Here is a 16,681-nt window from a genome sequence, read left to right on the forward strand (position 1 = left end):
AGTACCATCTACGTGTACGGGTATTGTTTACTTCGGGTGTCGAAAAAAAATTCAGGTGTAGAGTAGGAACGTGTTCGAATTGTACTTCGCATGTCGAAAAATTCGGATACAACCGGTACGACGAAAATTGCTTGCTTTGTTTGTTGAAATGAAAATTCGGGTGTAGAGTCGAAAAATTGCTCGAATTTTACTTCGGATGTTGGAAAATTCGGATCTAGATACGTTCATATGTAGAGGTTCCACTGTATATATAAATATATATATATATATATATATATATATATATATATATATATATACATATATATATATATATATATATATATATATATATATATATATATATATATATATATATATTTGTATATACATATATATATATGTATATACACACACACACACACACATATATATATATATATATATATATATATATATATATATATATATATATATATATATATATATATATATATATATATACATGCATATATATTATATATATGTATATATATAAGTATATATATGTATATACATATATACATATATATATATATATATATATATATATATATATATATATATATATATATATATATATATATATATATATATATATATATATATATATATATATATATATATATATGTAAATTGACTTGAATCTCATCTATAGTTTATCTATTATCCACTAAACCATTAAATATCGTTATTTATCATATTTTTTTATACCTCTTTTATACTTTGTTACTTTGTATCTCTACCACACTGGGCTTGTTTCCCTATAAGGTCTCTTAGGGTTGTATTATTTTGCTTTTCAAGCTAGGGTTGCAGGTATTTTTGTAATGTAATATCAATAATAGTAGTGATATATTTTGCCATGAGTCCTCATAAACCTTTGCTACTTACTTATGTAAATTGAAGCCTATAATTCTTAAATATCAAAAGCTGATTTTTATTTTTATTATATTTATCAGCATCCTAACAAACTAGAAATGATTGCTGTGTTGGTAGGTTTAAGCCATGAAATGTAAAGTATTTTTTCTCTATACCTTGAAGATTCATGTTATATTTCAAATTGTCCAAGTTTCCATAAGCTTATAATGAGTTTACTCTTTATAGGATAAATCTACCCAGTGTTTGCAAAGAAGAGGAAAAGAATGGAACTGAGACAAGAAACCAAGAAGCGTCAGATGACAAAAATCAGGATATCTCCAAGTCAGATGCTGGAGATTCCAAACCAACTCCTATGGATGAACAAAATAGGTGTAAAATAGCAGAAGATACATCCTGTAATGAAGATTTTGCAAAAAATTCAAAGATTAAAGACAGTACTACGAAAACATGTGATGAGAAAGACACAAGCATTCATAGAATTACCAAAGATCTAATATCCAAGAATGAAGTCAGTGCAGATGGTAATTCAAGACACAGTAGAAAAAATGATTTATCTGTTAAAGTTGATGCTGACAAGACGGATGATACTGAGAAATCACCAGGGACCATATCTGCCAAGGTATTGTGTACTATAGTTGCTTGTCTGATTACTGAATACCAATATTGAATTGCTGTACATCCTGACTGTTTAACACAGTCTTGTTTTGAAGTGCATTAGAAAACAGTTTACGAGTCATCTTTTTATTGCATGTTGTTTATTGTACAGTATTCTATTTTGATATTTTTGAACTATCATTTGTTCATCCTTATGTTACTGTAAATCCTCACAGTAACTATACCTCCAACAAAAGACCACTCATAGTAGTCATTTTCAAGGGTCTGTTGCTGTTTTTCGGATACCTATTTTTTTTCAGTGTATTTAACAAGCACACAGGATCTATAAAAGAATAATTTCCTATTCACCTCATCAAAATGACTTGAAAGTTGATATTTTCAAAGTTTTTCTATATGGGTGCCACCATCATCATAGAAAATGATAAAAGTTCTAAATCTTGAAGTGGATGGTCAAAAATGACAATTTAGGTGTCAATCCAAACTATTTTGGTGTCAGAAACACAGTGAAATGTCATATATCAGGATTCAGAGTCTCCTTGACCTCAAAATCAAGATGGCACATGTCTATGGTCCCTTATTGTATTAAGATTCATTATGACTGCACAGTAGATACGATGCACAGCTGTCATATTCCCTTCCACTGTCACTGTCACTAGTGTCCATTTGTGGATGACATGGAATTAGTGGATGTTCCAGGGATGGTGAAATTTCAGGTTTCGTTGCCTGTACTCAGTGGCATAAGCCATTTACAAGTTGCCATCCTTTACCCATTTGTGATGGATGATTCTAAAGATGGAAGCTCTTCTGCAAATATGTGAGGTAATATGTGTGTTCTAATTGTATTTATAGACAGTCAGAGTTAGGTACCAGTCTGATGTTCTTTCTCTTCAGTGCTAAGCACTTTGCTGCTTTTACCTCTGCCAGTGTATTGAATTTGGTGTCATGATTTATGTATCAGATAACAAATTTCTCTAAACTGTTGATGATTTTGTGTGACTGGGAGGATTGTGCCACATCTTTTAAGGAGATTGTGAGCTTTTGATAATTTTTATACAAGAGTCAAAAATAGTTTTCTTGCCAACTCCATAAAAACCAGAGTTATGAGCACATCCCATAAAATTGTGAAGTGGAATGAAAGACTTCCATTGCCTCATCACTGAGTACATATCAGCTGAGATTTGTATTTCAAGCACGAGGGTCCTGATATTTGCTGAGCCACATAGGCTGCATAGACATAGTTATTGATATCCTTGTTATCTGAGTACCCCTCTGACTGCAAGTTAATATAGACATAGATTGTGAACAAAGCAAAATTTGCTTCTGCATAGGCACATGTGAGACTTTTAAAAACTTTGTCTTTGGTGAGAATCCTTGCTGACTTAACCAACAATGCTATGTATAATCTGAGTAGTGGTTGTAGATACCATTCTTTTGAAGTCAGTCTTGGTGAATGCTTGAAGACAAACTTCATTCTCTAGTTTACCAAGGAGGGCATGAAAGTCTCTAATAGAAGAAAAAAATTCTCAGGATTCATAAGCACATTAGGAGTGGACTGAATTTTTTACAATATCTTTCACTACCTTTGATTTAGAAGTCTTGTTTGTATGAGTCATTCATCAAGATAATACGTTCTACTTTCATATATCTTTTCATGAAAAAGTTTCTCACCATAGTTTTCACATGTGAACTTGGCTCCATCAGCTTTTTCTCTATCTCCCATAAAAGGGGCTGCTAGATGCCAGATTATATGATGTGTACTATTGATGTGTAAATATTAAGGTACAGCATGAATGTCATTGTCAGCTTTTCCTGTAGCTTACTCTCCAGTGTTTTGTGCATAGTACTATTTGCATTATATATTGATAGGCATTTGTCTGTTATTCGATGCTGCATTAAGTCTTCCATCTTTAAGTCATCACTAGCTTCAACAAGTTTGATGATTGAGTAACATGCCTTATCTCACATTTCCTCAGTTGCTTGTTTCAAGTTTTCACTTATTCTCTTCTCAATTTCTTGAATGGCAAAATGCTTCTTTTGCTATGTAGAATTCTAGCATTGGGAGACTGTTATGGAATAGACTCTTTCATTTACAGACTTCCACTTTTGTTTCTACGTCAGCATTTGCAAACTTCAGATCAGCAAAAAGAGTTGGAGAGGTTTGAGTTCCAGATTATAAGAATCTTAGTGTCTGATCTGAGTGGTCAAATGGATCACAATGGAACTCAGTGAGACATGCAATAATATACTGCACAGATTGTTCATTTATCTTCATCATACTTAGGGGCACAATCTGCAGCACAATCTGCATGCTTTCTTGAACCTTGCTTCTTGGGATTTGCATGAAAATGGACATGGGCTCTTTTTTGGGTATCATTATTAACATTCCATTGGTTTGACAGTAGTTGCTTTTTTTCTTGAGAATAATCAACCATCCAGATATAAGCTTTGATGCTTTATTCATTGTGGATTCTATCCATATATCATGGGTAATACATGAGAAGGGTTTACCAGTCATTGATTGAGCAAACATGCCCCTCAGTCATGGGTATATGCTATAATACTAAAGGAATATTTATAAGTAAGAAAATCTTATCTCTTTTCCAAGAGAAGAAATCCAGCTAGTATTTGGTCAAAGATTGCATCACCTTTATAACTGTTGGCAGCACTTCGGTGAAAAACCGAACTTCGAGGAAAATCGAAAGAAGAGACTGTTCAAGAGAGAGGAGAATAAGATAGGAAAGAAAAAGTTAAGAAAACCAGATGTCAGACCAAGTACAGAGTTGGCCTCCGATGGGAGTCTCCTCTTCAGACAACAAACACCTATCTTGAAAAGTTTGGTCATCTCCGAGACAAAGATATGCACTATCAGTGATGAAAAGAAACAACTAGCCCTTCAAAATTAAACAGATGGCAGCAAGTGGGGTTTTTTGTACCATGATTATTGAGGCGGGCGGCTGGCTAATGCCGTTTTTTGAGGATAGGACTTTGACATTCATACCACTTAATAAGATGACTTAGGGCATCTTCAAACTGCATAGGATTTTTGCCTCTGTGTTTTGGTTTTGCAATGCCAGGGCGATGTATCCTGAAAATGAGTGTTTTTTAAATTCTATCTCCTCCCTTGATAATTGATATTAAGACCTGGGATTACTATCCTATATAGACTTGATGTAGACCTCCAATCAAATGAGTTTTATTTTCTAAAGGTAATTTTTTTTGCTAGATAAGATTTTTTTCATTATAGTAAAAAAATAAACCCTAAAAATCAGGGGGAAAAATTAAGAAAAATATGAAACAAAAATTGGAAAAATGGCAACATTAGATTGTTTTAAGATGTATTTATAAGTTGCATATCAAATTTCAATTCTTCTTCTTCTTAATCTGCATCTTTTCTCCAAATTTCAATGCTATATCTTTAAAACTAAGGGAGAAGATAGAATTTGAAGGTCAATAGGTATAGTTTTGAGATACAGTACAGCCGTTCAAAGTTTTTCTTTGTATTTTTACAAAGACAATATTAATAAATCATGATTATTAGGAATTTTATATTCCTTTTTGGATATTAATAAACCGAATCAAAGTTATTTATGATAATTTAATCATAAATGAAGATCCCTTTGTTCGATATCTTGCTTTTTAAGGCGAGACGGTCGCTCCTTCGTCGTCTCTCCTTCACTAACTCCCGATAATTTCGGCAATATTACCCACTTCTGAACTCTTATTAAAGCAAATTTTCCTCTTCCTTATATTAGGAAGATGTTGAAATTAGCTTTTCCATTTTGGCATGATGAAATTCTTGCCGAAACCGAGAAAAATAGACCTGAAAGTGAGTGAATGTCCGAGGTCAAATTCAAACGTGTAATCTCTATGAGGTTTGTCCTGGGACTGAAGGCCGAAGTGTTTAATTACCGTGTATTACATTGTCTTGTGACTCGTGGAATCTATACAGATGCTATTGCTCACAATTTGTTATATATTAAAATTTAATCATTTTCAAAATTTACAATAACAGAAGAAATACTGCATTTCCTTGCAGGGAACAATGTTTTTGGTTTATTGAGTTACTTTTACTAATTTCCCTGTAACTATGAAAGTAAGAGGAATTTTGACAAAATATTTTGTATACATTCTCCATTGCCATACGAAGCTCAGTGAATTTTTTCAGGATTTTGTGTTTTTCTTCCAATACCCCCATATATTGGCATACCGGCCAGGCCCTTTGAATCTTTAAGAAATAAATTGCAAAGAGTATTTGTTGATGGGCACCATAGTGACTATAGTAATGTTATATCTTGAGTTCCTCCAGGTAGTTATATTGGTCCATTACTTTTCATACTATGTACTCATGATGGAGGTGTATTGAAAGGGTGACATTTTGAAAGTAACATAACAAAAGAGTAACAAACTGAAGTAAAAAAATTATAAAAGTGACCTGACAAAAGACTGGGAAGAATAAAACAAACATAAGAGTGACACACTTGTCTAATGAAGATGGGCAGTTTATAATCTCTCTATTTCAAAGTTGTTTTCCTATTTCCAAAGCATTCAGTCATAAAACCTTTTTAAGGTTGTTTCCTTCACAATTGTTAGAGCTGCTAAATGATAAGTACCTGTACTTATATCCTTTAGAATTATTGGTGTAAGAGAAAATCTAATTTTTTTAAAGTTAGCAAGTTTTCAGTAGACAGGGAGCAGTCTCTTTAAAATAAATTTATCAGAGGAATTGTTCACAATTTACACATTGGTTCATGCAATAGTCTTAAAAGTGAAAATTTGTTTTTAAGAAATAGATTTTTTAATTATTTTGTCAAACAATAAATATCACGTTTTAATGATTTTGGGGAAAAAAATTAATTTTAAGAAATTTCTTGTTTACTTATTTTGTATTTAATGTTTTATAGAAAATAGATATTTTAATTATTTTATCACTTCTGTTATGCCACCCTTATGACCTGTCAATTCTATTATGTCACCCTTATGATTTTTACTTTTGTTGTGTCACCCTTATGATCTGTCTGTTCTGGCACGTCACCCTCATGATCTGTCACTTCTTTTATGTCACCATGATTAATCTGTCACTTATTTTGTCACCCTTATGATCTGTCACTTTTGTTATGTCACCCTTATGATCTGTCCTTTCTGATATGTCACTCATATGATCTGTCCTTTCTGATATGTCACTCATATGATCTGTCACTTCTGTTATGTCTCCCGTATGATCAGTCACTTCTGTTATGTCACGCTTATAATCTGTCACTGTTGTTATGTCAGCCTTATGATCCGTCATTTCTGTAATGTCACCCTTATGATCTGTCATTTCTGTTATGTCACCCTTGTGATCTGTCACTTCTTTTATGTTACCCTTATGATCTGTCACTTCTGTTATGTCACTTTTTTTATTTGACACTCTTCTGAATGGATTCCATGCATAGTATGTGGTGTGGCATTGAGAGCAAGCGTGTTGCATATGCAAGTTGTGCTACTCTCTTTTGTATCAATTCCATCTCCTTAATGTAGATCTATGGTTGCTTTTTCCCTTAATAGAGATCTTTCCAGAATTAGTGCAAGGTGCAAGTTATGTGGGATGAAGCTGAACCTAAACAAAACTCAAAGTATGATTGTAAGTAGGTCAAGTACTGGCTCCCCACCATCCAGATAGTTGAATTGACAATGTCTTTCACTATATGCAAATCATTTGAAATTCTAGTCATGATTGCAGGTTTATTTTGAGAAGCACATCCCATCTGTTTCTTCTTCAATTGCACAAAAAAAATGTCCTACTAAGGAAGTCTTCCAAGTTTTTCGGTAATCCATCTCTCCTGAGGCAATGTTTTAATCATTTTATTCCACCATGTTTTGATTGTTATTCTCCCATCTGGTCTTCAGCTGCTGGCACATCTTAATTTGTTGGAAAAAACTTGCAGTCTAATAAATTTCATATTCCTGTTCTGGATATTAATCTGTGCCAACAGCATTCTTTTAGTTCTTTGTGCATGTTCCATAAGCTATTTCATAATTCTGTCCATCCTTTACATTCATATCTTCCTAGATTGTACCTTCCTCTACATAGTACTACTGTATGTATACATTTAACCCTGGATAGGTACGCTCCTCGGACACCCCTTTAAGGGTATACTCGGACACGCGCGACCCCGACGCCAAAAAAAATTCTTGAAAAATCAGTTTTTGCAGTAACCTCCTTTTTTCTTTTGCCAAAAAAAACTTCAATGCATGCTTAAAACAACTGTAAAGATAAATACTACTCATCTGCAGCAAAACTATTTATTATAAATATTTAAAAAAAATAAGTAGAAAAAAAAGACCTTACATAAATATTCATCAAAAAAAAGTTTATACATATATACACAAATCCTTTTAGGAATTGATTCTTGAATGTTTAGGACACATCTTGATGTATTTTGGATGAAGTCAGACCCATGGAGGTGAAGATCTGAAATGAGAAAAAAAGGGTAACTTTTTTTGGCCAAAAAAATTTGTCCAAATTTCATGAATTTTTTTGGGTACCCAAATGAAATAGGAAGTGGCTAATTTTTTTAGGGAATAAACATATGTTATCCTAAAATAGAAATATGTAAAAAAAATCTTCATTATTTTGTAAATTACATTTATATCAGGGGCCATATCTAAAGGTAATTTTTCAATATTAAACTTAGCCGGTGATTATATAAGCTGCAGCTCTGCTGCTCGACAGAAAACTCTACGTTCAAAATCCGCCAGCGATCGCTATGCAGGTAGGGGGTGTACTTCAACAGCGCCATCTGTCGTGCAGGTACTCAGTACTTTAATGTAAACACAGAACTCAATTTTCTCTGTCGTGCCACCGGCAAGACCTACTAAATTCGCTGTTGCTAACTGGATTGGTTTTCACAACTTTTTTGTGAAGTACACGTTTCTAGTTTTGAGCTTTCGCTTTGCAGGCTTTATCTTCAATACATCCTTGCATTCTTTTGTTGATATTGGATTATTTGTTGATGACTTTGGATAGGTTTTGAATTCCCCTTTGACTAATTCAAAATGGCTGACCCTTCTCAAGTCCCTAAATTCAGGAAGTGTAATGCTAGGAACTGTTCAAGGCGTCTTCCGAAGGCCTCTATCGATCCTCACACCGTTTGTTCCAATTGTCGGGATAAAACCTGTCAATTGGAAGATCGATGTGAGGAATGCGTTGGGCTTTCGGAATTCGATTTTATCGAATTCCAGAAATATACACGTAGGCTAGAGAGAGATAGAGTCAGGAGAAGTTCATCTCGCTCCGTTGAATTTTCCTCTCCTCATGCCCCACAACCTATTCCTTCCCCTGTAGTGGTTGCTCCTGATCCCCCTTCTAGCACTCAAGAACCTTCGATGGCAGATATGATGCGTGCCATCCAAGCTCTGGGTGAGAGAGTCGAGTCCTTGGCTAGTGACCGTAACCAGCTCATGGCAGACGTCAAGGAGCTGAAGTGTAAGAGTGCAGTGGGTAGTGATAAAGTGAGTGGTAGTGTTGTGGATAGTGTTGTGGACAGTGTTGCGCTTGAGGGTTCGTCTGTTCGTGCCTGTCGTCCTCCCAGTCCGGGACCTCTTGCAAGCTCCCAAGTCCAGGGGAGAAGCAATGTCGTACGACCAAAGGGTTCGAGAGGCTTTAATCAGCGAACAGACGTTCCCTCCGTGGTTTCGGGCGTATCTACCCAAGATCGCCCCACCCACACAAAGACGAGAGAGCCCATTTATTCCTCGTCTGCGGAAGAGGTTTCTCGTAAGAAACCATGGACCAAGATCTCGCGGCCTCTTAAGCGCAAGTCGGTCCCTTCCGCGCAAGTCCAACGGCCCAGTTGTAGCCACTGGGTCAGTTCGGACTCGCTGCAGTCTTCCGACGACTGCTCACCTCCTAAGAGAGGCAAAGCGGTACCGCATCAGGCAGTCACACCGTCTGTTGCCGCACCTGCTCCTGTAGACCCTAAGTGGTCTTTGCTGCAGACCATGCAGTCTCAGTTAACGTCATTGATGCAGGACTTTCTTGCGGAGAAGGTTGACGCTGCACCAACCTCTAGCCTACAACCACCCACGGTTGTGCGTCCGGTGGACACTGAGGCGACCTTCTGCCGCACTCCAGCTGAGAGAGTCCCGCCACCCATGCGTTCCAGTGTACCCTGCCAGCCGCATGTTGACGTTCAGCGACGCACGGAACCTTCCGTTGACGTTCGCGAGGTACAACATAAGTTGTTTTGTTTTGACGCGGTGCGTCAACCTCCGCAACCCAGTGTGGTTACCTCTACTCGCCCACATCAGACTAGACAGTCTGGAGTAGACGCTATGCGTCCCCGCGCTGCTATGGTTGTTGCCAGTTCACAGACTGGGCAACAGTTCCATGACGTTGCGTCCGGTTCAGTCACGCGTGCACCCGTGCTGCCGGACTCAGCTGACCAGCCGATTCCTACTCCTTTGCCGCTTCCTCCTCAATTCTCAGATGATGGACTCTCTGATGATGACGACGCGGCACACATTGATGACCCACATACGGACCTTGACGAACCCAAGACCACGCAACCCTCTTTGGACTTTAGAAAAGTTCTTGCTCTGTTCAAAGAGATGTATCCGGATCAGTTTGTGTCTGCGGCTCCACGCTCTCCTCCGTCAGAGTTTGCTTTAGGCACGCAGTCATCCGCGCCTGCCTTTACGAAACTCGTCCTCGCCCGCTCGTCCAAGAGAGCTTTACGAGTTTTAGGAGATTGGATGCAGTCCAAAAAGAACCTAGGGAAGACAGCATTTACGTTTCCCCCTGCGAAATTCTCTTCCAGATCGAGCGTCTGGTATGCCACGGGAGAAGTTCTCGGCTTGGGAGTTCCTGCCTCTGCCCAGGGCGACTTCTCAAGTCTAGTAGACTCTCCCCGCAGGCTAGCCATGAGACGCTCTAAGATATGTTGGTCTCCTTCGGACCTAGACCATCTGTTGAAAGGAGTGTTTAGAGCCTTCGAGGTTAACTTTTTGGACTGGTGTCTGGGAGCTTTGAGCAGGAAGATCTCCCCGTCTGACAAGGAATCTTCCTTGCTCATAATGTCCTGCATGGACAAGGCCATACGTGACGGATCGAGTGAGCTTGCGTCTTCGTTCGTATCCGGGGTCCTCAAGAAACGGGAGAACCTTTGCTCTTTCCTGTCAGCTGGAGTAACACTGTGTCAGAGATCAGAACTTCTTTTTGCTCCTCTCTCAAAGTGCCTTTTCCCAGAGGACTTGATTAAGGAGATTGCTGCCTCCTTGATTCAGAAGGACACCCATGACCTGGTTGCGTCCTCTGCCCGCAAAGCCACCCCTTTGCCTACCTTGTCAAGACCCAGGATGGTCACTCCAGCGTCCAGATTCATTCCGCCCTTTCGTGGCAGAGCCTCCAGCAGAGGAGGTGCTCGTGCCGAAGGGAGACGTGGGAAGAAGAAAGGTACCAAGTCCTTTAAAGGCAGAGTCTGACTGCCACCTTCTTCAGACAGCAGTGGGAGCCAGACTCAAGAACTTCTGGCAGACCTGGGAGAAAAGAGGCGCAGATGCACAATCTGTGAAGTTGCTCAGAGAAGGGTACAAGATCCCGTTTGTACGCAAACCCCCTCTAGCAACGTCTCCCATCGATCTCTCTCCCAGGTACAGAGAGGAAGACAAGAGACGAGCTTTGAAGCAGGAGGTGTCTCTCTTACTAGAAAAGGGAGCGGTAGTCAAAGTCCGGGACCATCAATCCCCGGGCTTCTACAACCGTCTCTTCTTAGTGGTAAAGAAGACAGGAGGGTGGAGGCCGGTGCTAGACGTCAGTGCGCTGAATGTCTTTGTCGCCAAGCAGACGTTCGCCATGGAGACCACAAAGTCCGTTCTAGCAGCGGTCAGGAAGGAAGACTGGATGGTCTCTTTAGACCTAAGGGACGCATACTTTCACGTCCCCATCCACCCAGAATCCCAACCTTTTCTGAGATTCGTTTACGAAAAGGTTGTCTACCAATTTCAAGCCCTGTGCTTTGGCCTAAGCACAGCTCCTCTTGTGTTTACGAGGCTGATGAGGAATATTGCCAAATTCCTGCATTTAGCGGATATCAGAGCCTCCCTCTATTTGGACGACTGGCTTCTAAGAGCTTCTTCCAGTCGTCGCTGTCTGGAGAATCTAAAGTGGACTCTAGATCTGATCAAGGAATTGGGTCTCCTGGTCAATATGGAAAAGTCTCAACTGGTCCCATCCCAAACTATTGTGTATTTAGGGATGGAGATTCACAGTCAAGCTTTTCGGGCTTTTCCGTCGGCCCCCAGAACAAGTCAAGCCCAGGTATGCATCCAGAACATGCTAAAGAAGGAACAATGTTCAGTCAGACAGTGGATGAGTCTGATAGGGACGCTTTCATCCCTGGAACAGTTCGTTTCGTTAGGGAGACTACACCTCCGTCCCCTTCAATTTCACCTAGCTGTTTACTGGAAAAAGGACAAGACGCTAGAAGCGGTCTCGATCCCCATTTCCGAGAAGATGAAGTCGTCCCTGACTTGGTGGAAGGACAGTATCAGCCTCAGAGAGGGTCTGCCCCTGGCTGTTCAGACCCCCAACCACGTTCTCTTCTCGGACGCATCGGACACGGGCTGGGGTGCGACATTAGACGGTCGGGAATGCTCGGGAACTTGGAACTCGAGTCAAAGAACGTTACATATCAACTGCAAGGAGCTACTGGCAGTTCATCTGGCCTTGAAAAGCTTCAAGTCCCTCCTTCAAGGCAAAGTGGTGGAGGTGAACTCGGACAACACCACGGCCTTGGCGTACATCTCCAAGCAAGGAGGGACCCATTCTATGACGTTATACGAGATCGCAAGGGACCTCCTCACCTGGTCAAAAGATCTAAACCTTTCTCTAGTAACGAGGTTCATCCAAGGCAACTTGAATGTCATGGCAGATTGCCTCAGTTGGAAGGGACAAATCATTCCAACAGAATGGACCCTACACAAGGATGTGTGCAAGAGACTGTGGGCCACATGGGGCCAGCCTACCATAGATCTCTTCGCAACCTCGATGACCAAGAGGCTCCCAATATATTGCTCACCAATCCCGGACCCAGCAGCAGTTCATATAGATGCCTTTCTACTGGATTGGTCACATCTAGACCTTTATGCATTCCCCCCGTTCAAGATTGTCAACAAGGTACTGCAGAAGTTTGCCTCTCACGAAGGGACAAGGTTGACGTTAGTTGCTCCCCTCTGGCCCGTGAGAGAATGGTTCACCGAGGTACTTCAATGGCTAGTGGACGTTCCCAGAACTCTTCCTCTAAGAGTGGACCTTCTACGTCAGCCACACGTAAAGAAGGTACACCAAGGCCTCCACGCTCTTCGTCTGACTGCCTTCAGACTATCGAAAGACTCTCTAGAGCTAGAGGCTTTTCGAAAGAGGCTGCCAGGGCGATTGCTAGAGCAAGGAGGACATCCACTCTTAGAGTCTACCAGTCAAAGTGGGAAGTCTTCCGAAACTGGTGCAAGTCAGTATAAGTATCCTCGACCAGTACCTCTGTAACCCAAATAGCTGACTTCCTATTATACCTGAGGAAAGAAAGATCTCTTTCAGCTCCCACTATCAAAGGTTACAGAAGCATGTTGGCATCAGTCTTCCGTCACAGAGGCTTAGATCTTTCCAACAACAAAGATCTACAGGACCTCCTTAAGTCTTTTGAGACCACGAAGGAGCGTCGTTTGGCTACACCTGGTTGGAATTTAAACGTGGTACTAAGATTCCTTATGTCAGAAAGGTTCGAGCCACTACAATCAGCCTCCTTTAAAGATCTCACTTTAGACTCTTTTCCTGGTTTGCTTAGCCACAGCTAAAAGAGTCAGTGAGATTCACGCCTTCAGCAGGAACATCGGATTTTCATCTGAAACGGCTACATGTTCTTTACAGCTTGGTTTTCTAGCCAAAAACGAGCTACCTTCTCGTCCTTGGCCGAAATCGTTCGATATTCCAAGCCTTTCAAATATGGTTGGAAATGAACTAGAAAGAGTCTTATGCCCTGTTAGAGCTCTTAAGTTCTATTTAAGACGAACTAAACCTTTACGAGGACAGTCAGAAGCTTTATGGTGTTCTATTAAGAAACCTTCTTTGCCTATGTCAAAGAATGCATTATCCTATTATATCAGACTGTTGATACGAGAAGCTCATTCCCATCTGAGTGAGGAAGACCAAGCTTTGCTGAAGGTAAGGACACATGAAGTTAGAGCTGTCGCAACTTCAGTGGCCTTTAAATAAAATAGATCTCTGCAGAGTATAATGGACGCAACCTATTGGAGAAGCAAGTCAGTGTTCGCGTCTTTTTATCTTAAAGATGTCCAGTCTCTTTACGAGAACTGCTACACCCTGGGACCATTCGTAGCAGCGAGTGCAGTAGTGGGTGAGGGCTCAACCACTACATTCCCCTAATTCCATAAACTTTTTTAATCTTTCTCTTGAAATGTTTTTTATTGTTGTTTTTGGGTTGTCCGGAAGGCTAAGAAGCCTTTCGCATCCTGGTTGATTTGGCGGGTGGTCAAATTCTTTTCTTGAGAAGCGCCTAGATTAGAGGCTTTGATGAGGTCCTGTAGTATGGGTTGCAACCCTTGATACTTCAGCTCCTAGGAGTCGCTCAGCATCCTAAGAGGATCGTGAGGCTCAGTAAGGAAGACGTACTTAAAAAAGCAGAGTAATTGTTCAAGTCGACTTCCTTACCAGGTACTTATTTATTTTATGTTTGTTATTTTGAATAACTGCTAAAATGAAATAAAAAATCCTTAGCTCATAATAATGTAAACAATTATTGCTGGTCTCTACCCACCCCCCTGGGTGTGAATCAGCTTATATAATCACCTGCTAAGTTTAATATTGAAAAATGTTATTTTTATAATAAAATAAATTTTTGAATATACTTACCCGGTGATTATATATTAAAGGACCCTCCCTTCCTCCCCAATAGAGACCCAGTGGACCGAGGAGAAAATTGAGTTCTGTGTTTACATTGAGTACTGAGTACCTGCACGACAGATGGCGCTGTTGAAGTACACCCCCTACCTGCATAGCGATCGCTGGCGGATTTTGAACGTAGAGTTTTCTGTCGAGCAGCAGAGCTGCAGCTTATATAATCACCGGGTAAGTATATTCAAAAATTTATTTTATTATAAAAATAACATTTTTGAGTACTTAGAAATTTCGTAAAAAAATACATATATTTAATATATAATATGATATTTATGCAGGTAAAAATATACCAAAATATTACAAATTCTATAGGGAACAAGAATATATATAGATAGGGCAACTTACGCTTCGGATATGTCCACAAAATGGCCACCAACCACACTGACTCAGACTCCCTAATCTGCCACTTGAAATATAGGAAGGGTATGTCAATTTCAAAGTGTTATTTACTAATCTAATTATTCTTGGATATGCATAAAAATTGTATGGTGGGTTGCTGGATAATTGTCGATTATTTTACGACTATAAAATTAAAATTCTGACCCAAAAAAATTTTTTGAAGGGAAATAAAATCGAAAAAAAAAATGTAAAACAATATTATATTTTAGCTAAAAAAATTTGATGATATACAATAAAAAAAGAAGTAAACAAAATCTTCCGACAAATAAACATCTAGAGGAATCATTACTCTGTGATAGTTCCTTAGTACGTAGTAATTTTGAAAGAAATGGGAAAAAACGAAAAAGTGGCAATCGCAGGAAAATCGAACACATACCTATATATACGCCGTATCTGGCTAAAAATAAAGATAGGCATGGGTACCCAGATGATCTAGAAACACTTTCCAACACTATAAGAATACAAGTTTTGCGACACTACTTGCCAATTCCTTACGGTAACATGACTAAGCAAAAAAATGCAAAACAAATAAAAAGGGGCACTCGCGGAAAAATGGCCAACATTCTAATATACGGCATTTCAGAAAAAAAAAAAATTTTCAATATTAATCTTACCCGGTGATCATGTAGCTGCAGCTCTGCTGCCCGACAGAAAAAACCTACGGGCGGGATACGCCAGCGATCGCTATACAGGTGGGGGTGTACAACAACAGCGCCATCTGTCGAGTAGGTACTCAAGTACTTCTTGTCAACAAAGAACCAATTTTCTCTCTGTCGTGCCACCGGCAAGACCTACTTGATACGCTGTTGTTTCTGGAGTTGATTTTCACGCTATTTGGTGAAGTATTCTCTCTAGTTATTAGCTTTCGCTGTACAGAAGTTATCATCAATACTTTATCACTTTCATTGATTAGATTTTGGATTATTTGTTGACGACTTGGATAGATTTTGGATTTCCCCCTTTGACTAATTCAAGATGTCTGACCCTACTCAAGTCCCCAAGTACAGGCAGTGTAGCGCTAGGGACTGTTCTAGGCGTCTTCCGAAGGCCTCTATAGATCCTCACACCGTTTGTTCCAATTGTAGGGGTAAAGCCTGTCAATTGGAAGATCGATGTGAAGAATGCGCTGGGCTTTCGGAATTCGATTTTCAAGAATTCCTTAAGAATGCATGTAGGCTAGAGAAGGATAGGATCAGGAGGAGTTCGTCTCGCTCTATTGATTTTTCCTCTCCCCATGCCCCACAACCTATTCCTTCCCCTGTAGTGGTTACACCCGACCCTTCTACTAGCTCTCATCAACCCTCGATGGCGGATATGATGCGTGCCATTCAGGCTCTTGGGTGCGTCTGTTCGTGCCTGTCGTCCTCCCAGTCCGGGACCTCTTGCAAGCTCCAAAGTCCAGGGGAGAAGCAATGTCGTACGACCAAAGGGTTCGACAGGCCTTGATCAGCGTACAGACGTACCCTCAGTGGTTGAGGACGTATCTTGCAGAGATCGTCCCACCCACAAACAGACGAGTGAGCCCATTCATTCCTCGTCTGCGGAAGAAGTTTCTCGACAGAAACGCTGGACCAAGGTCTCACGACCTCTCAAGCTCAAGGTCCCTTCCGAGCGAGTCCAACGGCCCAGGTGTAGCCACTGGGTCAGTTCGGACTCGCCGCAGTCTTCCGAAGACTGCACACCTCCCAAGAGAGGTAGAGTGGTTCCGCAGCAGGCAATCACTCTGTCTGTTGCCGCACCAACCGCTGTAGACCCTAATTGGTCTTTGCTGCAGTCTATGCAGACTCAGCTAGCTTCCTTCATGCAGGAGTATCGTACTGA

The 16,681-nt window shown here is 39.9% G+C and overlaps 1 protein-coding gene across 1 annotated transcript in view; it reads left to right on the top strand.

Annotated features, from left to right (window-relative positions):
- Positions 1 to 16,681, top strand: part of LOC137646044 (aprataxin and PNK-like factor) — a 221,895-nt gene that overhangs the window by 88,025 nt on the left and 117,189 nt on the right. The window contains exon 6 of the mRNA XM_068379188.1: positions 1,123 to 1,516. Within this exon, the coding sequence (XP_068235289.1) occupies positions 1,123 to 1,516 (394 nt within the window). The remainder of the gene's footprint in view (positions 1 to 1,122; positions 1,517 to 16,681) is intronic.

The sequence above is a fragment of the Palaemon carinicauda genome, chromosome 8 (genome assembly GCF_036898095.1).
Source record: "Palaemon carinicauda isolate YSFRI2023 chromosome 8, ASM3689809v2, whole genome shotgun sequence".
In the NCBI taxonomy this organism is placed as follows: domain Eukaryota; kingdom Metazoa; phylum Arthropoda; class Malacostraca; order Decapoda; family Palaemonidae; genus Palaemon; species Palaemon carinicauda.